Raw genomic sequence first — 26,780 nt, 5'->3', positions numbered from 1 at the left:
TCCCACTCAAGAAAAACGATGGAGTAGATAAAGGATGAACCCAAAACAACTACATATATTCACCAGATCATCATACACAATAATCATCAAAGATCAACCCTGAATTTGTTTTTGTACGTACCCAGAAAGATCAGTATAAAGTTTCAAATTGATCAACATGATTTTTTACCCTTGTCTCTGTTGTTGGGAAACTTGTCGTAACAATTCCTCCCCAACCTCACACAATCCAACCAGTGCAGCACTTGTGCATTCGGGTCTGCTTCCAAAACAACATGGGAAACCGTTATTTGGAGCGTGCCCCTGTAGGCCTTCACTTTCCCGCGGACCCTTGCGACAGCACCCAGGTGAATCTGCGAGGCAAGTTTGGCTGCCATATCGGCATTAAATCGAACAGCTGATGGATCGCGCCTGGAGAAGTAAGGAGAGACGAGTTGATTGAGCCAGAGGACACAGGGGATGCAACCAGTGCCATCATCGATGGTGAATTTCAGGAACTTCCCTGGTTTGTGCTCCCGGGTCACCACGATTCCCAGAGACTCGACATGTAAAACAGGCATGCCTCTTCGGGATAGGCCTGTGGGGCAGGGCGTAAGAGCAAGGAAATACAAAGCCAACAATTTGACGTCCATTGTTTGGCTCGATCTATCCGATAAACTCACAACACCACTCTATCTGGAAACCAAAAATATCATAAATTAAGGACCTGAATTCTGAATCACAACACCAATAACAGCAACAACACCAACAAACAAGTCGAGACGAGAGAATCTTTCTATCCGCAAAATGAAATTTTCCGTTAACAGTGCTCAACGTTGGCGCGGTAATCATCTCTAAGATACAACAAATATCTAGATATTCGTCGAACGAACATATGTGTCAACCTTTTTTTTTTTGTGAGAAGGAGGAGAGATTTTGCATAAATAGTTATCAGATTGTTAACATACTTATTTTTGCATATATGATCAGTTATATATATACCATGATGTCTAAAGACAAATCTTATGGTTTAAGGATGCAATCAATGATAGAAAAAGCCCAAAAAAATGCAACTTTTCGGAGCACATACGACACGCTCAAGCGGGGCGGACACTCTTGGCCAACCTTTTGTCTGCAGAATATAGTGTTGCGCTCGAGCGTTAATAACCACTCGGGCGGCCACTTTTATGCAGTAGGTGAGGGCTGCGCATTTTAACTCAATTTTATCCAAAAAAAAATATATATATAGGATCATAAGACGTTACCTCACCGCGCCAGCCATGCGCGTGTATTAATTGCATCGATTAACGTCTTGTCCATTTACAAAATATCGTGCCCTTAAGGGACCAATCCCATAATCCAAAATTGAATTATTTAAATATACAAACACATTAGAGACAAGACTTTTTCCTCCAATTAATTCAACAATTTCTCCAAAAATTTGGACAAACTTATTTCCCTCCAATTATTCATTCACTAACTTTTCCAACACTTGTTTTTCATTCCCTACAAAGACCAATTTATATATTTACCTCTTTATATATATATATATATATATATATATATACATATATATATTTCATTGACTTCTTAGAATTTTCTCAACCCCCACACCTCGCGATCTGCAGAAAATCTACACCTCTTTCATCTTTGAAACTTATACTATCAAGAGGCAAATCTTTTTTTCACAGAGTGAACAATAGGATTAGAATAATATCGACTAATGACCACACCTCGCGATCTGCAGAAAATCTACACCTCTTTCATCTTTGAAACTTATACTATCAAGAGGCAAATCTTTTTTTCACAGAGTGAACAATAGGATTAGAATAATATCGACTAATGATGGATCCCTTGAAATAAATCTGCACCTCTTCGATTTGCACGTGAGACACCCAACTAACAATGGAGCCCTCTTTCGATAAGCTTTTTCTACCGACTTCTTTTTAAACTAGAGTGGATTGGTGAAAAAAATAAAAACCGCTGAAATCGTTTTCTTCTTTGTTGTAATTTTTTTCAGGAAAATGATAAAAGAATGGAGAGAATGAGAGGATGAAGATTCTCAGATCTAAAATGAATGAGAAACCATGATCAGAGATACGAAGAGTCAAACCAAAGAATCAGCAGACTTTTTACAAATAAATTTTTTTAAAAATTTATTGCCACGTGTCGATCGATAACTGGCTCAGGGTAGTACTCTGCCGACTCATCCCTCATAAGGTACCTTATAAATATGTAAATATGTTGGACCAAAAATGTAATCTTTCGAAAAATAAAATATATGAATTATATATTATTATGGATCTTGTATATCATGAATCATCATCAAAGTAAACATATAAATGAGTTGTTGAAAATGCAACCAAATATTCATATTAAAAGATCTAGATAAACATCATAACATGGAGATCGGAACTTCCGATCAGCAATCGGAGCTTCCGATCGGCTGTCGGTGACAGGTGTGTGGTTGCATGTGGTTGAGATTGACACGTGGCATCGGAACTTCCGATCAGAGGAACGGAGCTTCCGATTTGCATGTTCGGAGCTTCCGATCAGGGAACGGAACTTCCGATCGACGTTTATAAATATAGGGTCCGAGCTCCTCATTTCAGGCTGATATCTTTATTCTGGTAAATACTGGGAGGCCAGATAATTTTTTTGATGCGATGGATCAGGCTAAGGAGCAGAAGCGGGACTGATGAGAAAGAGGGAGAATCAGTACCAGCCTCAACAGCAGCAGCAGAGGCAGTATCAGAATCAACCACAGATGATGAGGGTGGTAGCAGTGGTGGTAGCAAGAAGAACTATTTCCGTCCCAAGGGGAAGCAGTTCAAGAAGTTGGGAAGCACTTCTTCGAGCTTGAGTGGCTCGAGATAGTTCAGTTCTGGACAGGGTTCAGGATCATCTGGAGCTATGTGTAGCAAGTGTGGAGGATGACACTCTAGTGAGCAATGCAGAGGAATTTTTGGGAACTGCTACATCTGTCAACAGACAGGACATATCAGAAATAACAGCGGAAACTTAAACAATAATAAAAATATTTACAATCATATCGAATAAAACCAGTGTATTAACCCAAATACAACTGAAACAAAAGCTTAGACAATAACCAAAATACATTAGATTATTCGGACGTGCAACGGCGACATTCCAACCCTGAAACTCGCATAGACAATACAATAAAACGACGAAGTTCGAATTTTAAACATGTTCCAAAACTAAACTAGATTGACATGCTGATTCGACTTCTAAACCGAGTCCCACTACTAGCTCTCCCTCTTGATGCTAACCGGGTCTACGCTGACTCGATCCTGCCCTACATGTTGCCAAGTACACATACAAAACAAAGCAACAGCCGAATAACTCCGGTGAGAATGATATTCCCAGAAAAAGCAACATGAAAAGTAATATACCAACAACAATTCTTTCAGACAATGTAATCAAATCAAAACGAATGATATGCATGTCTTTAAAATAGGGATATCAATTTTGATAAACAAGGGGTTGCTGCTGTGCTTTTGGGATCCCGATGATGAGATCACGTAACGACTCACCGACTCTCCCAATCAAGGTGGTGCCACGTATCCCACTCTCCTAGATTTTGGTGCGACTATAAGGAGTACACTGACACCAGGTGAACTTTTACACCCAGGCCACTCACAGTATAGCCCCCAAAATGTCTAAATAAAAAAGGTCGTTCTGCCCGCTGAAATCAACGGTTTGCATCAATATGAATGCATAAGAAAACATAAAGCATTAAGCCAAATTACAAAACTCAATCAACAACAATATACAAGTTCCACATGCTAGAACAAGTATTGATGAAAGTATGTGATTTTAAGGGGAAACTCGAGAACCAACTGTCCCGAGTATGCTATCCCGCTAACGATGACTACTTTTACCTTTCAATGCAATAGCTCCAACTCTGGATACGCTACAACAAAAAGGTTATATCAGAAACTATACAACCTAACGATAACAACGGCTCAAGGTATTCTATTTACCGATTCTTCGTCCCACTCTTCTACGAACGAATGCTGCTAACACCGTGCTTGACAACTCCAAACAATCTATACAGGACAATAGATGATCAACAACAACAAACAATCCCAATGCCCAAAGTTTTACAACTCAAACATGGTTCAAAATCCTCAAAACTCAAACCGGCGGCATAACGACTATAAATGATCAAACCAGAAATACAAACAGCAGTACAACATCGATATCAACTCATAACAATGCTAAGATCACAACAAAAGCTCAAACCCAACAAGTCTCAAACCAAATTTTCGAACAAAGGCTTCCAAAAATCATAACAATTCCGAACGACGCTCAAATTCAAAACCGACTGAGAATAAACGATCAGGACTCTGCCAAGAACAACATACTCAAAAGTCAATCGATTCTAACAACATCAAAAAAACAAAACGTATCTAATCGGAGAAATACTTACGGTATAACAGAGCTCTCGCTGCCGTGATCGCTAATCTGCTTTCAGAAATAAATTCCAACGGCCTGATAGAGCTCGGACTGAAATCTGGGAGCTTGAAAAGGCATTTCCCCAAGCTTTAATGGAAGAAACCGATGGAAGGGAAGGAGAAGAGGATAATGAGACTAAGTCAAAAGCAATACAAGTGTAGATAATATATTAAACTCCAAAATTGCATTTTAGTCCCTAAAATTTCCAAAATTTTCAAAATAGACCCTGATCAAAATCAAGTCGGCTCTTCAACTCTGTAATCTCCGATTAACTCAAGTAAACTCATTTAAGATAAAAACGGGGCGTTACAACCGTTTGAGGCTCTGTATGGTTGTCGTTGCCAAACATTCTTATTATAGGGATGAAGTAGGGGAGAGACAGGTTGAGGTACCAGAGTTAATTCAACAGATTGTGGATAAAGTGGAATTGATCAAGAAGAGGATCAAGACTGCACATAATAAACATGCCAGTTATGGGAACACCAAGCGCAAACCTTTGCATTTTGAGACAGGAGAACATGTGTTTTTGCAGGTTTCACCTTTCCGAAAGGTTATGAGGTTTGGTCTCAAGAGAAAGCTAGCACCGAGATTCATTTGTCCATCTTGGAAAAGGTCGAGGATATGGCCTATCGTTTGGCCTTACCACCTTTACTATCCGGTATTCATAACGTGTTTCACGTGTTATTACTTCATTAGTATGTGGAAGATGAGTCGCACATTCTGCATCCGACAGAGGTTCAGCTGAAACCCAATTTTTCTTATGTTGAGAGACCGGACAGAATTATTGACAGGAAAGATAAAGTGCTTCGGAATATGGGCATCCCTCTGGTCATGATTCAGTGGCAGCGTCGAGGTACCGAGGAAGCTACTTGGGAGCTCGAGATTCGTATGCGTTCTGAACAGCCGGAGTTGTTTTGATTGTATCTCTTTTTCGTAGTCTGCAGTATTTTAATAAGATATTTCAGTTTGTTTTCGTTATTTTGATCTTGATTTCGAGGACAAAATCTCTTAAGTGGGGGAGAATGTAGTAACCCGTCTCCAATATAAGTTAATCAAGTGTATAATAATGATTAACTGGCTAAAAACATGATTAAGGGATTTCCTAACGAGTATAAGGAATTCAAAAATGGCCGGGAAGGTTCCGAGGGTTCGGAGAGATCGAAGGCTCCGAACAGAGTTCGGAGGGTCCGAGCCAAGATTAGAGCCAATGCCTAGGATCGGAGGCTCTGTTGAGTTCAGAGGCTCTGAACTTGGGATCGGAGGCTCCGATCGCATATTGGTCCAGCTATCCGTAATATTACATCATGCATGACATCATTGAGTGGACTTCGGACGCTCCGAAGATGGATCAGAGGCTCCGAACAAATGTCGGTCGGCATCCTCTGGAAGCAAGACACGTGTATGGCTGAGGGAGTTCGGATGATTTGATCGGACGCTCCGATCAGGATCGGAGGCTCCAAACTCGGTATCAGAGCTATAAATAGAGGGCCGCGAGCTCAATTTCATTTGCACCTTCCAAAATCCTTTCTCGTTCTTAGCTCATTTTAGGCAATTTTAGGGGCTTCTAGGCGTCGTATTGGAAAGCCGGGAGTGGCGGAACACTGCGGGGACAACAGCGGAGCTGTGCCTAAATTTTGAGGCATTCGTCATCAAAGGGCTGACTACGGACGCGGGTATAACTTTGGGTAACCATAGATAGTAGGGAGTATGTAATATCTTAGTTAAAGCTTTTACAACACAATAAGTGATATAGTGATTATTGCTTATAGGCTTGGACTGTGAGTAGCTGGACTGTTAGGTTGCTAGGGTGCTCGAGATTTCTTCTTAGAGGTGCGGATGTATTATTCGAGATACCAGGTTGAATATACGTGCATTATGTTTGCATGTTTTGTGTGGAATTATTATGTGCATTGATATTATGCGGCATGCATGTACACGTTGAGATTTATGCCTTGTTTTGCATAGCCTGTAGTAGGGGTCGCTCAGCCCCATATTTTAGTGGATGAATTCCATGGATTAGGATCCGAATATATCCACGATTTTTTATGGTATGGGAGCCACCTCATGATGCGACGACCCAGCGTGCTACATACCATGATGCCTTGACTAAAAAATATTCTGGATAGGTTTTCCAATACCCTTCATATTGCATATGCATGCATGGTATATGTATATTCATATTTCTATACAGAGCGTTTTGCTCACGTCCAAGTGTTTTGTGTAATATCCAGAAAATTAATAAATATATTCATGATTTATTAAAAGAATTTTAAATGAATTTTAAGTTATTGTATTTTATTATTCATGATTTAAAATTTATTATCAATTAAATATATTTTATGTGTTGTGTAAATGATTTAAAAGTTGATGTTTCATATATTAAAATATATGTTTATTTGTTGAGTTAAATGATTTTATGAAAATTGATTCTAAACCGAGAAAACGAGACTAGCCTACGCACGAAATTGTAGGAAATAATTCTACGAGTATTTTGAGTATAATATTGTTATGTTTTGTTAAACGAGTCAAAATATATTATTATTTTTATCAGACGAGTCGAGACGTGTTTTTGTGACTGCGTTTTAAGCAATCAACACATGATATGTATTATAATTGATAGCAACGTTTATCCACACCATCCCTACTAATTAATGTAATTGTTCCCTTGACTTAGCCACCCCATCTCCTTCACGTTTCCTTTCCCCATTTCTGCTATCATTAATCTTCTTCTTCATTCTTACTCCACGGTCTTCTAGAATTGTAAAAAAATTCAAGCTCCGATCTCGCTCGTTTCGTGGTTAACTCGTTACCAAGAATCCGGATCATCTCCTCCTCTAAATTAAGGCAAGTTTTTAAAGAAATTTTAAACCACCATTCAAGATATATGTATTTTGATGTGAAAATTCTGATTTATGTAATGTTTATTCATGATTTTTAAGAGTTCAAGATCATGGTTTATGTTTGATTGAAATCATGAAAATTAAGTAGTTCTTGATGATTCTTTGAGTATGATCGAGAGTTTAATGATGATTTTAAATTCTTTATTTGTTCTTGAGATTTTAAGAAATGTTTTATGCAAAACTTATAGCATAAGTAGTAGAAAATCTCATATTTTGAAGTTTTAAGTTAAATCTTTGAAATATGTTATGTGTTTGGTTGTTCCGAATTTGCAGCGCTTGTTGCAATTTTGAAGATAACGACTAGTGTACTAATCCAAATGATATGAGGCTTAATTTATTTGAAAGCTAGTTTAAATTTCTACAATTTTTGTGTTTTGAGTTTTGTCAAAATCATTTTGGATGTTTGGCCAAAATCGCCCCGAAGTGTGTCGGTTGTTTTGAATTTCCTAAACTGACCCTTCTCGGGAGAATACGTATAACGTTTTACTACAAAATTCAATTGAGGTGAAGTTTTCAGCATTGGAAATCCAAGATCAAGGGCTACAACTTTCACGTTTACCACGTTTCCAAATTCAGGGTGCAAGAACTCGAAAGATCAGTCTGAATACATGACAACTGCAGTGCAGCAGAGCTGGTGCTGCGCAAGTATAGCGCCCCAGTGCTGATCTTTCAGAGCTGGAGCGCTGTAGCTTCGAATTAATTTTCTTAAGTTTTGATTTTTGGGTCCTAATTTCATGGTTATGATCTTTTAAGGCTTCTAAAATATATTTAAGAGTTTTTATGAAAAATGTTTCAACTTTTAAGTCAAAAACGAAAAGAACGACTTATGTGGATCGATTACATTATGTGATGCATGTACATGTCTATGTTTCATTCCTGAAACTTATATTCAATATGAAAGTATGATTTTTATCATTTATGACATACATGAAGTTATCGAGTAAAGTTTTATGTTCATGAATGAAAGTTTTGAAGGAAGTTACGATGAAATAATGATGCTTCATAATGAATGAAATGATATGATGAAAGATGAAAGTTATGATGAAATGATAAGATGATGATGCATGAATGAATAATGTTATGATGAAGCATGAATATATGATATGTTGATACATGAAAATATTTTGATGTTTTATGTGTCTTTGTGGTGGCAATACGGGACTGATACTTTGGTTTGGGCTCCGGAGGGACCTTTCCAAATATGGCTCAATATACGGGTTAGGTCCTCTGGGATGAGCTCCGGAGGGGCCTCCGAAAATGAAAGAACGAATGTTATGAGGCTTAGTGCCATATGCGTTGATTAACAAGAAAAGATGAATGTGCCCATTATGAAGGTTGCCACAATTTCACATAATTCATCACCCCAAAATGATAAGTTTTTATATTATGTTCATGGTTTATGTTCACGGTTTGATGTTGTCCAAGTTTCATGATTTTATTTATTAGATGTTAAGTGCAAATGTTTATTTAAGAAGAAAATGGTAAAGTATTGAGAATATGCATGAAGTCTATTTTCAAGATTTAAAGTTAAGTAGTTAATGTCTATGTTCAAGTTCCTTGGATCTTTTAGGTGTATTAAAGTTCATGTTCAAGATTTTAAGTTTAAAGTTCTATGATGTTTACGTTAAAATTCTTCAAGTTCAAGGTATCATGTTATGTATGCTCAAGTCATTTTAAGTTTAAATTATTTTGAAGCTATAATGACATAGATATGTATATTTTAATCTTGCTGAGTCCTTTAGACTCACTATACTTGAATGGTACAGATGGTTTTGAAAGAGTGGGTGCCCAGTGAGCCAACTTGTGGCTATGGGCTTTGATGACTCTTTGTATAAACGATCTTTTGTTTAATATAATTTACACTTTTATTAATGGCAATGACTTTATCTTTCTTCATATTGTTATATTGTGATATACTATTGTTGTTTTGATAAAGACCTTGAATATACTATAGTGTATGTAAGATGTGGTAGAACATGGGGATGCCTATCATGAAACGCATCTTATAGTCACTGTATATTCTAAACTGTTCCTAGTCGATTGAGCCGTCCGATAATAAGGATAAAGATCGCTCGAGTTTGAGACTAGCATTTGCGATGCAGAGTACCACGTTTCATTGGTAGGGAACATGGAGATGTTCGAAGCATGCAAATGGATATTCATATGATGAATGATCGAACTACCCTATCCGGACTTTCCAAGTGGTTATCACTTATCGAGTGGATGAAGTCCGCGGTTTTGATTGTACACCATTAGTCCTTACTACTTGAAACATCATGGAGACTCTATATGCTAGTACTGTGCTTTGACTCGTTTACCGACTCTATTGGGGTCATCAGGTGTCGGGATTGGGTGCAGTTACGACACATATAGGAGTCGATGCATTGTTGTCAAGGATTCACCACATACTTGCGAGTGTGGATATCCTATGCGATCTGAGGAGATATTAGTGTGACGAATCTCTGGCCAGAGTACTTGATGTGATTTAAGAAATGGTTTCTTAGTAGCACATGCGATGTCACTAATTTGATCTTCAAGATGTATTGCATAGTTATCGAATCTTGAGCGACTCTCGATAAACCAATGGTTGTTGATTCGATCGAGATATATGGATGAAGGGACCGTACTGTACGCTAACCAAAATCTACTGGTTCTTGTAGGCACTATCAGTGATACCTAGGGAATCATGGGGCGATGTTGCTAGGCACTCTACCATGATTCGATGGGCAAGTCGGAAATTGTTGTTCCGAGTCACAAGGAGTTGTGAGCCCACGGCTAGCTGTATCCCTGAACCATTGAGGGTCACACAGAGTAATGGATTTTTAATCCCCGTTGAGATAGTTAAATTTAAAAAGTTAAATTTAATGAACAAAGAAGTTGGACTTCTTAATAAAGAGTAAGGGAGTAGGATTTCCTAAAATGACATAGGGATGGACATTTTTGGAAACCACTGAATTCGGATTCAGGAAAATTTATCTTGACTTTAAAATGTGCAGAAATGGTTTCTGTGCACATTGGTGAAATCGGTTTATCAATCGGAGTCACGATGAATTTTGTATTAATTTCTGAACATGCGGGCTTTGCTTGTCGGGCCTCAACTTATGACTAATGGGCCCTAAGGTGTTAGTGGCCTGCATTATAAATAAGTTATTGCAGTACATAAATTACACACAACTGGTCATAATTGGAGAGACAGTTTTCGAAAAACCCTAGCTCTCTCTCTCACACGACCGCCGCCCCTCCCTCACTCTGTCAGAGATTTTCCGGTCTGTAATTTTGAATTGCAGTCAGGATTAACGAATCAAATTCGTTATTCTCTTCGCAGAAAACTTCTGATAGATTTTCTAGTGCAATCTATCAGAGGGATTAAACCTCCATTCGTGGACCTGATTGAAGGAAAGATTATTCATCAGTTCCAGGGAGAGACAACAAGAGCAGAGAAATCTGTTGGAGTCCAGAATCTCGATTCGAGATTAAAGGTAAAAATTATATAATTGTTATTTAATTTTTACACACACAAATAATTTAATCGTAAGGTTGATACCCACACTATGGAATTGTTCCATATTAAAATTTTTAAACTTCCGCTGCACCGGGTATCAATCCTGATTGATCTGAACGCCGCGTGTTCTCCAACAGTGGTATCAAAGCCAGGTTGCTCAGATCAAACGATTAAATTAATCGATTGTACAAAAATTTTTGAGTCTCGGTTTTCAAAACAAAATAAATATTTTAAATAAAATTTTTTTTTTCCGGGCAAAACCCGGGCAGCGATGGTCGCTGCCCCGGGCAGCGATTGTCGCTGCCCTAGGGGGCAGCCGGGCTGCCCCGGCCCGACCCCACGGGGGTGCGGGCCGGCCCGGGAGTGTCCCGGGCGGCCCGCGGGAAAAATTATTTTTTATTTTAAAATTAATTTTAATATGTTAAAATTTTATTTTTGGTCTGGTCAAAAATTGTTTTGATTGGTTCACGAGGCTTCAGATCGAATTGTTCGAGTCCGAAAATTTTAAAATTTATTTTTGGATAAATTTGAATTTTTGGAAAATTTTAATATTTTATCCTTAAATTGAATTTTGAAATCAATTATTTTTGGTACAATTGATGATAAGATTTGATCTTATGAATATATTAAGTAAAATATGATTTTATCTATAAAATTGGATTCTGTAGATAAAATATGATTTTATTTGATAAAAAGGTAAAATATGATTTTATATGTAAAATAAGATTTTATATATAAAATATGATTTTATCCTGTTTAAATTTAAATTGCCATATGCATGTTATCCAATAAATTAAATTTGAATTAAATGTTATTGGATAAGGATGATCGATTGCCATGACCAATTTTGTAGGTGTATGTTAGGAATTTACATTTGTTTTTATTGTTGTTGGTTTTATTAATGGGCCTGGTTTATGGCCCAATATGAATGTCATATGTAATAAAAGTGGGCTTGGTTTATGGCTCGTTCCCACCCCTAAAAATGTATCCCCTACTTGTCATTGTTATTTATTGTAAATACATTAGATTTAGTGGGAGATCAAGATTTGAAGATGGTGGGCCCAGCAGACAATAAAGACAGAAGAAATGTACATTGGAAGCTAATGTAATAGGATTGCATTGCATACTGCATATTACCTAGGATTGGACTAAGACTCGTGATTGGCAACCACGGGTCAAATTAGAAATGGAATCAATCATCCTATATAATATATGATATTATGATTGTATGCATGTTTTAGACATAATTGCGTGAATCCGGCAAGCATGCAATATTTAAAAATGATGAGACAAATTTTTATAATTAAAAATCCCTCATTTTAAATATGATTTAAAATTGATATCAAGATAAATAAAGGAAATTTAAATTTGTTTAAATGTTCCTACCTTCCATCAACGATCAATGTATGAGATGCTACCCGCGGATACGGTCCGGCTCATATTATTGGGGGGGCCCGTTCGTCGGAAAGCTGTACATTGGATCGACACATGTTGTAAGTTGGGTGGAACTCCCATGGGATCGGCTCATATTATTGGGGGATCCACATGGCGACCGTCCATCATAACTTAATATTGATGGGTCATCTTGACATGTCACTATAAACGGCGTCATATTATTGGGCCCTTATTGGACATGAGGTAAAAATATGGAGGTTGCTTTGGAAGCAATTGGGCTCTACCTTTTGAGAATTATGGTTGGCTGATATTATTCGGGACCATAAGTTTGTCAATTGGACTCCATGTTCTCACTAAGGAAAAAGTTTCCCGTTTTCACTAGAGGGTAGTGAAATCGTTAAAATAGTGGGAGTGAGATTCATAAAATTAAATTTCGCCTATTTTATGTCTTAGTAAATTGCTTAAACAATCATTGATATATGTCTGTTTTTCTTTTCAGTATTTCATAAGATGAATTCGCGTAATCCATTATTCTCGATCCTCGAACAAAACAAGTTGACTGGCGCAAACTATAGGGAATGGTTCCGGAAGTTGAAGATTGTCTTGACTTCGGAGAAGATGCTCTACGTGTTAGAAAAATCTCCTCCGAAGGAAGCACCAGCTGACGTAAGTCCAGAGGAGTTGGCCAAACTTGATACATGGTGGGACCATGATATCAAGACCAAATGCTATATGCAAGCCTCGATGTCTGATGAACTCCAGAGGCGATTTGAGGACACCGTGAATGCTGCTGACATTCACGCTCAACTCAAGGAACTTTTTGGGGCTCAATCGAGGGCTGAAAGGTTCGCTACTGTTAAGGAGCTAATGACGTGTCGCATGCGTGAAGGGACTTCGGTCCGTGATAATGGGGTACGAGTGATTTGGCTCATACAGAAGTTAGTAACCTTAGATTTGGTGTTGGAGCATGAACTCAACGTGGACTTACTGCTTCTGTCTCTTCCTTCTTCGTTTGACGGATTTGTGGTAAATTTCAATATGAACAAGATAGAGGCCTCCCTTGAAGAGATGGTCAATATGCTTGTGACATATGAATCCACATTAAAGAAGGATAAATCGGTTTTCTTGGTGGGCTCCTCATCTTCTGCTAAGAAGGGGCCAAGTACGAAGGGTAAGAAACGTTCTGCCCCACCCAAGAAAGTCGAACCCGAGAAGAAGCACAAGACAAAGGCTTCAAACAATGGAAAATCCAAGGATGTTTGCCATTACTGCAAGAAGCCCGGTCATTGGAAGCGTAACTGCAAGGAATATCTAGAGCAGTTGCGAACTGCAAAGGGTATGTTCTATATTGAAATAAACGTTTCACTTAATACTACTTCTTGGGTATTGGATACCGGATGTGGATCTCACATTTGCAATGATTTGCAGGTGATGACAAGAAGTCGGAGGCTTAGAATGGGTGAGACCCAGCTGAGGCTCGGGAATGGTTCCAGAGTTGAAGCTACAGCCGTAGGAGATGTTTGTTTAATTTTGCAGAACGGTTTTAAGTTACTTTTAAGAGATGTTTTATTTGTTCCGGATTTAATTAAAAACATTATTTCTGTTTCTATGCTAGATAGAGATGGTTATTCTTGCAATTTTGTGAATGAGATTTGCAATATTTACAAGAATGAATGTTTGAGTGGAAATGGACAACTTGAAAACGATCTATACAACTTAAAACTGAAAGACATTCCAATAAATTATATTGATAAACCGGCAACAACAAACAAAAGGAAAATCGATAGTCAAAACCCGGCAAACCTTTGGCATGCTAGGCTAGGTCATATTTCCTCAAGGAGGATGAACAAGCTAGTGGGAGAGGGCATGTTTGATATGTCTGATATTAACTCTCTACCTACTTGTGAATCCTGCCTAAAAGGAAAAATGACTAAATCTCCTTTTAAAGGGAAACCTGAGCGTAGTCAAAATCTGTTGGATTTGATCCATACAGATGTTTGTGGACCATTTAGAGTTGGGACTCAATATGGCCACACCTACTTCATTACCTTTACTGATGATTATTCAAGGTATGGGTAATTATATTTAATGAAATATAAGTCTGAAGCATTTGAAAAGTTCAAAGAATTCAAGGCTGAAGTAGAAAACAAGCTAGGTAAAAGTATTAAAGCACTTCGATCGGATCGAGGTGGAGAATACTTAAGTACCGAGTTTTTGGACTATCTAAAAGAGAATGGGATTCTCTCTCAGTGGACTCCTCCTATGACACCACAGCTTAATGGTGTATCGGAGCGTTGTAATCGAACTTTGTTGGACATGGTTCGATCCATGATGAGCTTCCACCATCGTTTTGGGGCTATGCGCTTGAAACGGCAGTATTGTTGTTGAACAATGTCCACACTAAAGCAGTGGACAAAACACCATACGAGTTATGGAATGGCAAAGCTCCTAAGTATTCGTACTTGAGGATTTGGGGATGTCCTGCTTACGTGAAGCAGATAGTAGGAGATAAGTTGGATAGTCGATCCAGCTTATGTTATTTTGTAGGGTATCCGAAGAATTCAATCGGATATTATTTCTATTATCCTGCTGAAACAAAGGTGTTTGTTTCAAGGAATGCCACCTTCTTGGAGAAGGAGTTCTTATTGGATAAAAAAGGCGAGATGATGGAACTCGAAGAAGTTCGAGAAGAACCCGAAATACAAAATGACGATCCTACACCTCAGGAACCATTGCTGGACACGCCAATATCTAGAAGATCCGAGAGGACTTCTAGACCTCCTGTTTGATATGGTCTTCTTCTTGAAGGGGATCAAGATGAACCCGACATTGGATGTGATCCAAGAAACTTCAAGGAAGCAATTTCTGATGCGGATTCAAATTTATGGCTTGAAGCTATGCAGTCAGAATTAGATTCGATGCATACAAACCAAGTTTGGTCTTTAGTAGATCCTCCCGATGGAATTGTTCCAATAGGGTGTAAATGGATCTACAAGAGAAAGCTTGGGCCTGATGGTAAGGTATTGACCTACAAGGCGCGATTGGTGGCGAAAGGTTATACTCAAAGACAAGGAGTTGACTATGATGAAACCTTTTCACCAGTTGCAATGTTCAAGTCCATAAGAATCCTTATTGCCATAGCTGCATGGTATGACTATGAGATATGGCAAATGGATGTGAAGACTGCTTTTCTTAATGGAGACATTAAGGAAGAAATCTATATGAAGCAGCCTGAGGGGTTCACATCCATGGGAAGCGAGCATAAGGTATGCAAGCTTCAGAGATCAATTTATGGTCTAAAACAAGCATCAAGAAGTTGGAACCAGAAATTTGATGAAACAATAAAGGATTTTGGTTTCATCAAGAACCCGGAGGAACCATGCGTGTACAAGAAAGTAGTTAAGGATGCTGTGACATTCTTAGTACTTTATGTTGATGACATCCTACTCATTGGGAATGACGTAGGGATGTTGCAGTCAACAAAGATATGGTTATCAGGTAGATTCTCGATGAAGGATTTGGGTGAGGCATCCTATATTCTTGGGATACAGATCTATAGAGATAGATCTAAGAGAATGATAGGACTCACACAATCAACCTACATCGAGACCATATTGAAACGGTTTTCAATGGATGGGTCCAAGAGAGGACATCTACCTATGTGTCATGGAGTTTCTCTATCCAAGTCTATGTGTCCCAAGACTGATGAAGAGATAGAGAATATGACACATGTACCATATGCGTCAGCTATAGGTAGTATCATGTATGGGATGATATCTACTAGACCGAATGTAGCATTTGCTCTGAGTGTCACGAGCAGATATCAAGCTAATCCCGGTCAAATGCATTGGAAAGCCGTGAAGGACATTCTTAAGTACTTACGAAGGACTAAGAATATGTTCATGGTATATGGAGGAAGAGAACTGAAATTGGAAGGCTATACCGACTCTAGCTTCCAAAGTGACGTGGATGACTCGAAGTCAACCTCTGGATTTGTGTTCATGCACAATGGCGGTGCTGTCTCTTGGAAGAGTTCCAAGCAGGACACCACAGCGGATTCCACCACTGAGGCTGAATACATTGCAGCATCAGCTGCTGCTAAAGAGGCAGTTTGGATGAGGAATTTCGTCCAAGAGTTGGGCGTCATTCCTGAATTTGTTGGTCCAGTCCCGGTGTACTGTGACAACACGGGTGCCGTTGCTCAAGCAAAGGAACCAAGGTCTCATCAAAGATCCAAACACGTACTGAGGAAATACCACATCATCCGGGAGATTGTGGAAAGAGGAGACATCACTGTCGAACGAGTGGCCTCTGCAGACAATATCGCTGATCCACTTACTAAGCCCTTGCCGGGACCATTGTTTGACAAACATCGCGAAGCAATGGGTCTACGTAGTATGACTAGTTGGCTATAGGGCAAGTGGGAGATTGAAAGAGTGGGTGCCCAGTGAGCCAACTTGTGGCTATGGGCTTTGATGACTCTTTGTATAAACGATCTTTTGTTTAATATAATTTACACTTTTATTAATGGCAATGACTTTATCTTTCTTCATATTGTTATATTGTGATATACTATTGTTGTTTTGATAAAGACCTTGAATATACTATAGTGTATGTAAGATGTGGTAGAACATGGGGATGTCTATCATGAAACGCATCTTATAGTCACTGTATATTCTAAACTGTTCCTAGTCGATTGAGCCGTCCGATAATAAGGATAAGGATCGCTCGAGTTTGAGACTAGCATTTGCGATGCAGAGTACCACGTTTCATTGGTAGGGAACATGGAGATGTTCGAAGCATGCAAATGGATATTCATATGATGAATGATCGAACTACCCTATCCGGACTTTCCAAGTGGTTATCACTTATCGAGTGGATGAAGTCCGCGGTTTTGGTTGTACACCATTAGTCCTTACTACTTGAAACATCATGGAGACTCTATATGCTAGTACTGTGCTTTGACTCGTTTACCGACTCTATTGGGGTCATCAGGTGTCGGGATTGGGTGCAGTTACGACACATATAGGAGTCGATGCATTGTTGTCAAGGATTCACCACATACTTGCGAGTGTGGATATCCTATGCGATCTGAGGAGATATTAGTGTGACGAATCTCTGGCCAGAGTACTTGATGTGATTTAAGAAATGGTTTCTTAGTAGCACATGCGATGTCACTAATTTGATCTTCAAGATGTATTGCATAGTTATCGAATCTTGAGCGACTCTCGATAAACCAATGGTTGTTGATTCGATCGGGATATATGGATGAAGGGACCGTACTGTACGCTAACCAAAATCTACTGGTTCTTGTAGGCACTATCAGTGATACCTAGGGAATCATGGGGCGATGTTGCTAGGCGCTCTACCATGATTCGATGGGCAAGTCGGAAATTGTTGTTCCGAGTCACAAGGAGTTGTGAGCCCACGGCTAGCTGTATCCCTGAACCATTGAAGGTCACACAGAGTAATGGATTTTTAATCCCCGTTGAGATAGTTAAATTTAAAAAGTTAAATTTAATGAACAAAGAAGTTGGACTTCTTAATAAAGAGTAAGGGAGTAGGATTTCCTAAAATGACATAGGGATGGACATTTTTGGAAACCACTGAATTCGGATTCAGGAAAATTTATCTTGACTTTAAAATGTGCAGAAATGGTTTCTGTGCACATTGGTGAAATCGGTTTATCAATCGGAGTCACGATGAATTTTGTATTAATTTCTGAACATGCGGGCTTTGCTTGTCGGGCCTCAACTTATGACTAATGGGCCCTAAGGTGTTAGTGGCCTGCATTATAAATAAGTTATTGCAGTACATAAATTACACACAACTGGTCATAATTGGAGAGACAGTTTTCGAAAAACCCTAGCTCTCTCTCTCACACGACCGCCGCCCCTCCCTCACTCTGTCAGAGATTTTCCGGTCTGTAATTTTGAATTGCAGTCAGGATTAACGAATCAAATTCGTTATTCTCTTCGCAGAAAACTTCTGATAGATTTTCTAGTGCAATCTATCAGAGGGATTAAACCTCCATTCGTGGACCTGATTGAAGGAAAGATTATTCATCAGTTCCAGGGAGAGACAACAAGAGCAGAGAAATCTGTTGGAGTCCAGAATCTCGATTCGAGATTAAAGGTAAAAATTATATAATTGTTATTTAATTTTTACACACACAAATAATTTAATCGTAAGGTTGATACCCACACTATGGAATTGTTCCATATTAAAATTTTTAAACTTCCGCTGCACCGGGTATCAATCTTGATTGATCTGAACGCCGCGTGTTCTCCAACAGGTTTAGCAGTTTTGATTTAAAAAGCTTTGGTAGCATGACTGAAGAGTCCAAGAGGCGAAGACATTGCATGTCACAATAGTTCAAAAGCTCTGATGTATTTAAAAAGAAAATATTTACCTATGTTTATTTATGTTATGTTGTTACAATATTTTATTTACGATGCTCAAAAGTAATGGTTTAATTATTTTCATTTTCAGTCTTTTAAAGATGAGTTGGGATTTCAAATATTTCGTCTTTTAAATGTTTATTTTAGTTTGATATTTGTTATGAAAGTTTCTCGATTATTTTAAATGTATTTGATGTAGTAGTATGTTTATAGTAACTCACATTCCCTTATCCCATTTAAATATTTGAAGTAGGTTTTGACGTGTCGTATTTTAGAAGGTATTTGTGATAGGGTTGCTTCCGTGTTTCAAATATATTGTGTGTGGTGGAGTCACGAAATTATATTGTTACTAGTTATACTTTAAAATTCATTTTGAGTTAGCGTGATGCACTCCCTACATCATTTAAAAGTTATGAAAAATTTTATCACTCTTTTTTCGCAACTCTTTTATTAAATGTTTTAATATACGGGACGTCACAGTTGGTATCAGAGCAATTGGCTCTGGGAGATAGTTCGTGCATGCAATCTCGCCAAGGACTCGAATGCTCCTGCCTTCATGACTATAAGTTATATGTTTAATAATTTCAATTGTGTTTTCTCTTACAGTTATGATCACCTGTGATTTTCAACAGAAAATTTTCCTATGTTAGATGGATTTTTGGATTTGAGTTGTGATGAATCTGACTTGATTAAGAGTATCTTGGGAAAATAATGATTTGTTGTTCCAAAATATCAATTGAGATTTGTATTACTTTTTCATTTGGGTTAATAGGAAGATTTTATTATACTAAACTAAGTGATCATTTTTAGATTTAAGTCGGTATACTTGGGATATTATTGTTTGGATTAAAAGATTTTGTAAGGGCACATGATTTGTTGATGAAAATTTCTTCTTTGGACATTAAAGTTAAGATTATTTTCTGTTGGATATTATACTTTTACTATGAGAAATGTAAGATGATAATTGATTTTTGTTGGTATACTCTTGTTGTATGGAATAGGTTCGTTGACAAATAATGTTCTCGGTGATTGTTTCTTTGGACTATAAGAAGAATAATTTAGGATTAAGCTGTGACACGAAAATTTGCCGACATGTGAAATTACTTTTGGATTTCGCAAGGTTAAGTTTGTTGGAACAAGCTTATTTTCAAAATTAAGATTTTGAATGCTAGGCTTTAATGGAAGAATTTTAGAAATTGATTGAGTTTAAGTAAGCTCTATCATTATGACCATACAATATAAGAGAAGAACAACGAGTACAAGAAAATTCAAGAATAGAGAGAAAACATGGGGTGGATATTCATCGGTAAATACAAGGTACATGAGAAGGATAATCATAATAGTTACAAAGAGTAATATTGCAAATCTTATCTTGTTCTTCGAGATCTTGAGGAAATAACTTGTGATAGGGAGAATAAGTTGAGTGTGATTAAAAATAAGTTTGAGTGATCGTATTTATACGGTGAAAGAGAAGAAAACAAGCCATTTTGTTACCGTTTTCTTTGACCTTTAGCTAGCGTTGGGAGTAGGAATCACGTGTCTAAAGATTTTGAGGATTTTGGTGATCTGAATTAAGTCTTAAAGCAGATTCATGGCCGACATGAAAAGATATATTTCGATCTGAATTAAATCTTCAAGCGGATTCGTGGCAGATTCGAACAGATATGTTTTTATTTGATAAGATTAGAATTGCAAATAAAAACGATAAATTTTTATCAGAGTGCACAGCAGATTGTTGATTTATAAGACAATAATATTGGAAACTAGACATGTAAGTGTGGGATTGTATGGATTAGTTTAGAAAAATTTTATAATTTTGGAGATTGATCAGTCAAATTTCGAGGACGAAATTACTTTAAGGAGGGTAGATTGTAATATCCAAAAAATTAATAAACCTATTCATGATTTATTAAAAGAATTTTAAGTTATTGTATTTTATTATTCATGATTTAAAATTTATTATCAATTAAATATATTTTATTTGTTGTGTAAATGATTTAAAAAGTTGATGTTTCATATATTAAAATATATGTTTATTTGTTGAGTTAAATGATTTTATGAAAATTGATTCTAGACCGAGAAAACGAGACTAGCCTATGCACGAGATCGTAGAAAATAATTATACGAGTATTTTGAGTATAATATTGTTATGTTTTTGTTAAACGAGTCAAAATATATTATTATTTTTATCAGACAAGTCGAGACGTGTTTTTGTGACTGCGTTTTAAGCAATCAACACATGATATGTATTATTATTGATAGCAACGTTTATCCACACCATCCCTACTAATTAATGTAATTGTTCCCTTGACTTAGCATCTCCTTCACGTTTCCTTCCCCCATTTCTGCTATCATTAATCTTCTTCTTCATTCTTACTCCACGGTCTTCTAGCTTTGTAAAAAAATTCAAGCTCCGATGTAACGCCCGGTATTATTTAATTTTAATCCAAGAATAATTAATTTGGGAATATTTGGAGTTTTGATTTAAATTCTAATATTCTTAAATTGATTAGGATTGAAATTGAATGAAATAGGAAGTTGAGGACCAAATTGCAATTTTTGAATAGTTAAGGGGCTAAAGTGCAATTATTATTGAAGTTATCAGAATTTGAAAGTGAATACTCAGCATACACGTGTGATATAACACATATTTCATTAGATTTTCAGAGGCAAGAACCGTGAGGCAAGAACAAAGAACTCCAACCATTTTCTTCATCTTCAAATTGAGATATCTTTGGATTCGGGTATCCGATTTCGATTCCGAAAGATGTTCTGGAATCCTTGAAATGAGACCTTCAATTTGATGTAAGTTTTTTGTTCTTTCATTATGGTTTGAGAAGTCGAAACTGGCAGATATCAGATGTGGTTATGAATTGTTGTTGATGAGCTTCTATACCTTGTTTTCTTGAAGTTGGGTTGAGGAATGATTGTTGTATCATGTTCTTATGATCTCTGAGCTATGATTTGATTTATACCTGCTGATATGTTGAGGATTATGTTTGTTTTGAATCCTATACAACTGATATTGTTATAGTTGCGTTCGGGATTGCCGAGCTTATACCGATATGCCGTCAAACTCTTGATTTGAAATGGTTTGCTAGCTTGTGCTCGAGCTGCTGTTGAGGTGTATAGTAGCTGATATTTCCTTGGTTGTATGCTCTGTTTTCAGTGTATAAACAGGACACATCGAGCTTGAGAACATCGCCTCTGAAACCGATAGAAGAAAGATCAAGGTTTGAAGCTATTCAATAATGGAGTTTGAATGGTTTTAAGTGCAGATTTTGATACAAGTCTTGTGATTGTTGTGTTGGTTCAGATTTTGACAAGTTAGAAGACACCATACACATCACATTTGAAAGGTAAAAGTGGACTACTACTTGAATGGGATTATAACTCGAGATGGTTTGTATCGAGTTCCCTAAATCACATACTTATATACTTAATTACTTTTCTATGCTCTTCTATGATTTATTGAATGAGTATTAGATGTTAATGAATGCTCCTGTGATGAATATATTGAATTCATCTTGAAAGACTTATTCTTTGATTTTGAAATGAACGGAAACGTTCGAATAGACGATTTGAGTTATTATATATGTATGGCCTGGGTGGTTGAAAAAGCCTAGCGTCTGAAATGCATATGTAGTGGCTTCAAAGTCTAGAGAAGTAAGATAAGTAGTCCCACCTCGATTGGGAGAGTCTGTGGTTAGCTATGATATCTTCTTCTCAGGATCCCAACCGACGAGATAAGAGATGAACCTTGTTTTAAAACATGCATTGTCTTTATTTATATCATGAGCTTGATATATGTTTTATATGCATGTTTAGTTGCTTTTACTGGGAAATGTATTTCTCACCGAAGTTATCCGGCTATTGTTGTGTTGTATGTGTCATGGCAATAGGCGGGAGTGGAACCGGGCAAAAGTGAACTTGAAGGACAAGGGATGAGAAGAATAACGTGATGATCCGAGTGTTAGATGGTTTGAGTGAGCTGTCAATGAAAGTGTTGAATGTCATAAACATGATTATGTTATAGCTACTTGTACCATGATTTGTTGATAATAAGTTGTTGTCTTGTTTATGTATATAGGATTTGGAAAGATGTGTAAATCCTTAAGACAACATGATGTAGCATGATGATTCTTGTATGATATGTAATTCTAGCATGAGACTTTATTCAAGTATATGGTGATCTTGTTCTTATTTAACTATATCTTGTTTAGGATATATGTTAGTTGTGGTTATAAGATTGAATTGTTAGTGTTCAATTATGCCATGAAGTACTTGAACATGCTAGGAAGATTACATAGTTTGACAGCAAAAGTTCTGATCTTTTCTTCTGGAAATGTGCTCGCTCGATCGGGTGATTCCTACCGATCGAGCGAGGCTGTTATTTCTTGGATAGAAACTTGAGCAGTTGTGCTCGCTCGATCGGTAGAAAATGACCGATCGAGCGATGCCATAATTTTGTTGCACCCGAGAGTTGGGCCTTTGTGCTCGCTCGATCGGTAGCTTTTTACCGATCGAGCGAGGTGCTCTGATTCTAAAAAAAAAAAAAAATTTTTTGTTTAGACTTTGATTCTTGTTTGTTATTTATGATCATTTGATTAATGAGAGATTAGAACTCGGGCCGTCACAACAGGTGGTATCAGAGCAAGACAGTTCTGGACTAAGATAGATAGCGAGTGGGGTAGATCGAGTCTTCTTCCTTACTTGTTTATTATGCTATGATTTATTACATGCTTGACTTACATGGTATAAATGCTAGCATGTTTTACTTTCAAGTATTTTATTACATGATGTTGTATTTATTTTATTTGAAAGTATGATTGATAATGATTAAAGATGCATGCTTATTGCACTATCTGACATGATACAAACATGTGATCTGTTGTTTACGACATGCTACATGATTATCTGAGTCGATTGGAAGCATGTGCTATCTGAATACCTTGATTATTTATTTATGATTGAATCAGAACCGAGTCTTGATAAGAGGTAAGATGATCAGAGGAGGACTGAAATAGATTTGATGATTCTGGTATCCTAACCCTTTTGATAATCAGATATGTCTCGACGACCAAACCAACCTCCTCTCATACCACAGGTTCCTACTCCTAGGCCAGAGCAGACAGTGCATCCTTTGCCAGAACAAACAGTAGTACCTCCGACAGTGCCTCAAGCTACTGAAATTCCGAGTAATGAACAGGGAAGTACTTCTCGAGATATGAATGATATGTCAGCTACAACGATGGAAACACTGCTCAAACGTTTTCAATCATACCATCCGCCTACACTGAAGGGTACTGAGAATGCAGTCGAATGTGAAGGATGGCTTGATGATATGGAGATTTTGTTTGATTCACTCGACTATGGTGATGAGCGGAGAGTCAGACTGATTGGGCACCAATTGCATGAGGTTGCGAAGAGCTGGTGGTTCACGACTAAGAAGGCTCTGGAGCATAGAGGAACAGTACTCACCTGGACAGTCTTCAAAATTGAATTCTATCAACGATTCTTTCCGGTGTCTTACCGCAAAGATAAGGGTGCAGAGTTTGCTAATTTGAAGCAGGGAAATTTGAATATTGAAAACTATGTTGCAAAATTTTCTACATTGCTACGTTTTGCTCCACACGTTGCTGACAGTGATGAGGCTATGGCTGATCAGTTCATTAATGGACTGAATCCAGAGGTATTTACTTTGGTGAACACAAGGCGACCAAATACATTTGCTGATGCCTTGAACAGTGCCAAAGGAGCAGAAGCTGGTTTGATACAATAGCGAGGAGCTTTGTATTCTGTTCAACCTCTGAGACAGCCACAATCTTCAGCTTCAGTCTCACAACAACCTCCTCGGTTTGAAAGTGGTGGTAGTAGCAGTGGCAAGAAGAAATTTTGGCAAGCTCGAGGAAAGCAGTTTAAGAGATCTGGGAGCAGTTTTTCGAGTTCGAGTGGGTCAAAACCGAAGTCTGGCATGGTTTGTAACAGTTGTGGTGGAAGTCATCCGACTGATCAGTGCCGAGGCGTATTTGGGAGTTGCCATATATGCCATCAGCCAGGACATTTTGCGAGAGTGTGTCCTCAGAAAGGTTCCGGACAGTCACGAGGTTCAGAGTCATCAGGATCAGTGGCTCAACCTGGGAGGCAAGCCTCATCTGTCCATTCCTTCCAACCACCACACCCACAGCAACAACCAAGGCCAGGAGGGAGTCAGACAGGTAGCCAGCCTTCGAGACAACAGGCCCATGTCTTTGCATTGACAGAGGAACAGGCACAGGGAGCACCGAATGATGTTATTGCAGGTAACTGTTCTCTTTATGGTTATCCTGCCTATGTATTGATAGATACAGATGCATCCCATACATTTATCTCTGAACGATTTGTGTCATTACATGCTTTGCCTGCTGAATCTTTACCTGTTGTTGTATCTGTCTCTTCTCCTTTGGGGAAAGGTCTTATATCAATTCAGACAGTTAAGGATTGTTTATTAAAGTACGACGGTAATGAAATAGAGATAGATTGTATTGTGCTTGGTTTGTCTGATTTTGACTGCATTATCGGAATTGATATGCTAATAAGTACAGAGCTACCGTGGACTGTTTTCAGAAAGTGGTGAGGTTCAGACCTGAGATGGCTGGAGAATGGAAGTTTTATGGTAAGGGTTCTCGTGCAAAGATTCCTCTGATTTCTGTATTATCCATGACCCGACTTTTGCAGAAAGGAGCGGAGGGATTTATTTTTTATGCAGTTGATGTTTTGAAAGCTAGCCCGAACCTGGCTGACTTACCAGTGGTTAGTGAATTTGTATCTTTAATTAGCAATTTGAAAGCTAATCGAATCGTTTCCAGGCATGGATCTTCCCAAGAAATTTGTAGTCAAAAAAATTAGAGACTTTAAAACCTCAATAGAAATAGGATTGTTTACAATAATATTATTAATAATAAGAATAACAATAAAGTAATGAGATCTTTAAAATGTTATCCAAATCTTATCATATCTAAAAGATTTAATGAGAGTTTTACCGAAAGAATTATTCTTTCTTTCCCATCTCAAAGTTTTACCTTGTATTCTATTAATAGATAGACCAAGAGCCAAAATCAGTAGTGAATTGATCTTTTCAGGCATGGATCTTCCCAAGAAATTTGTTCTTCGATCGATGGATCATCTTCACGACTCAATATTGATTGGTATTCTGGTAAAACTTCCCCTAAAATCAGTCATCACATGCAAGCTTGTTTGCAAATCGTGGTATCATATCATCTCCGACCCGTATTTCGCCCACGCCTATAATTCTTTGGAGCCCTTTAAATGCAGTCTGTATTTGGATTCAAGATCTGATGAGATCTGTCTTATTGAAACTGGAAAGGAAAAGGAAGTTGTTGAAACATCCTTGAACGTGAAACGACGCCTTTCCACAAGCAAAGACCAGATGCTGGAAATATTTGGCTCGTGCAATGGCCTGTTATGCTTCCTGGTGAAAACCCGATTACCAGACGATAGATATAAAGAAAACGTTTGCGTATACAACCCTTTAACGTGTGATTACATAGAGATTCTGGAAACATGCTTAGTGTATAAAAGAAAAGTTTCGGATTATGGCACGAAATTTGGATTTGGTTGCTGCAAGTATACGGGCCAGTGCAAGGTTTTCAGCTTCATGCCAGAATGGGATAGAATTCTCTTTGGATCAACAATTCAAGGACAGGTTTTCACTGTGGGAGTTGATAGTAGATGGAGGGAGCACGAAATTGATGACTACTGCGAAATCTATTCCACACGTTGCAAATATCCTGTTGTCTTTAACGGAGTGCTTCACTGGCAGGGGGACGTATTTATCGACCAAACAACTAATATTATTTATACATTTGATCTTGAAGAAGAAAAGAGTAGAATAATCCATCTACCACCCACTTTGCAAATCATAGGGTGGATTATACCGCTTGTGAGAATATTGAATGATCATCTTTGTGCAGCTGAGATTGAGGATTTCTCTTGTGTTTGGATAATGAAGGATTACGGGGTTGTGGAATCTTGGACTAAGTATATAGTTTTGAAGGACCCGATTTCACGGAATCCACATTTTGTTTGCACCGGTGCTTCACATGCATTTTCTGAAGAAGAAGAAAA

General features: G+C 37.8%; 2 protein-coding genes and 1 long non-coding RNA gene across 3 annotated transcripts; 2 read left to right on the top strand and 1 right to left on the bottom strand.

The window, feature by feature from the left end:
• Nucleotides 1–152: 152 nt before the first annotated feature.
• On the bottom strand, nt 153–629 carry LOC140871002 (CST complex subunit STN1-like). Its single transcript, XM_073273447.1, has one exon. It carries the CDS (start codon nt 627–629, stop codon nt 153–155), a length of 477 nt encoding a protein of 158 aa, XP_073129548.1.
• A 3,918-nt stretch (nt 630–4,547) lies between these two features.
• On the top strand, nt 4,548–5,373 carry LOC140870993 (uncharacterized). The gene is made up of 3 exons (XM_073273435.1): nt 4,548–4,612; nt 4,816–5,005; nt 5,152–5,373. Exons 1-3 carry the CDS (start codon nt 4,548–4,550, stop codon nt 5,371–5,373), a joined length of 477 nt encoding a protein of 158 aa, XP_073129536.1.
• Nucleotides 5,374–21,324: 15,951 nt separating this feature from the next.
• Nucleotides 21,325–22,022, top strand: LOC140865286 (uncharacterized). Its single transcript, XR_012144551.1, has 3 exons — nt 21,325–21,458; nt 21,823–21,886; nt 21,970–22,022. It is a non-coding gene; the product is annotated as an uncharacterized lncRNA (long non-coding RNA).
• The last annotated feature ends 4,758 nt before the right edge of the window (nt 22,023–26,780 follow it).

Source organism: Henckelia pumila, chromosome 1 (assembly GCF_033568475.1).
Source record: "Henckelia pumila isolate YLH828 chromosome 1, ASM3356847v2, whole genome shotgun sequence".
Taxonomy (NCBI): Eukaryota; Viridiplantae; Streptophyta; class Magnoliopsida; order Lamiales; family Gesneriaceae; genus Henckelia; species Henckelia pumila.
This window is presented reverse-complemented; position numbering and strand designations above follow the sequence as displayed.

Bases quoted from the DNA above. Each gene is read 5' to 3' on its own strand.
- LOC140870993 (XM_073273435.1), top strand. From the start codon at position 4,548: ATGGAAGAAACCGATGGAAGGGAAGGAGAAGAGGATAATGAGACTAAG. The intron at 4,613-4,815 runs GTAGATAATATA...TTCTTATTATAG, and splicing joins AAGTCAAAAGCAATACAAGT to GGATGAAGTAGGGGAGAGAC. The intron at 5,006-5,151 runs GTTATGAGGTTT...TTACTTCATTAG, and splicing joins AGGTTTCACCTTTCCGAAAG to TATGTGGAAGATGAGTCGCA.
- LOC140871002 (XM_073273447.1), bottom strand. From the start codon at position 629: ATGGACGTCAAATTGTTGGCTTTGTATTTCCTTGCTCTTACGCCCTGC.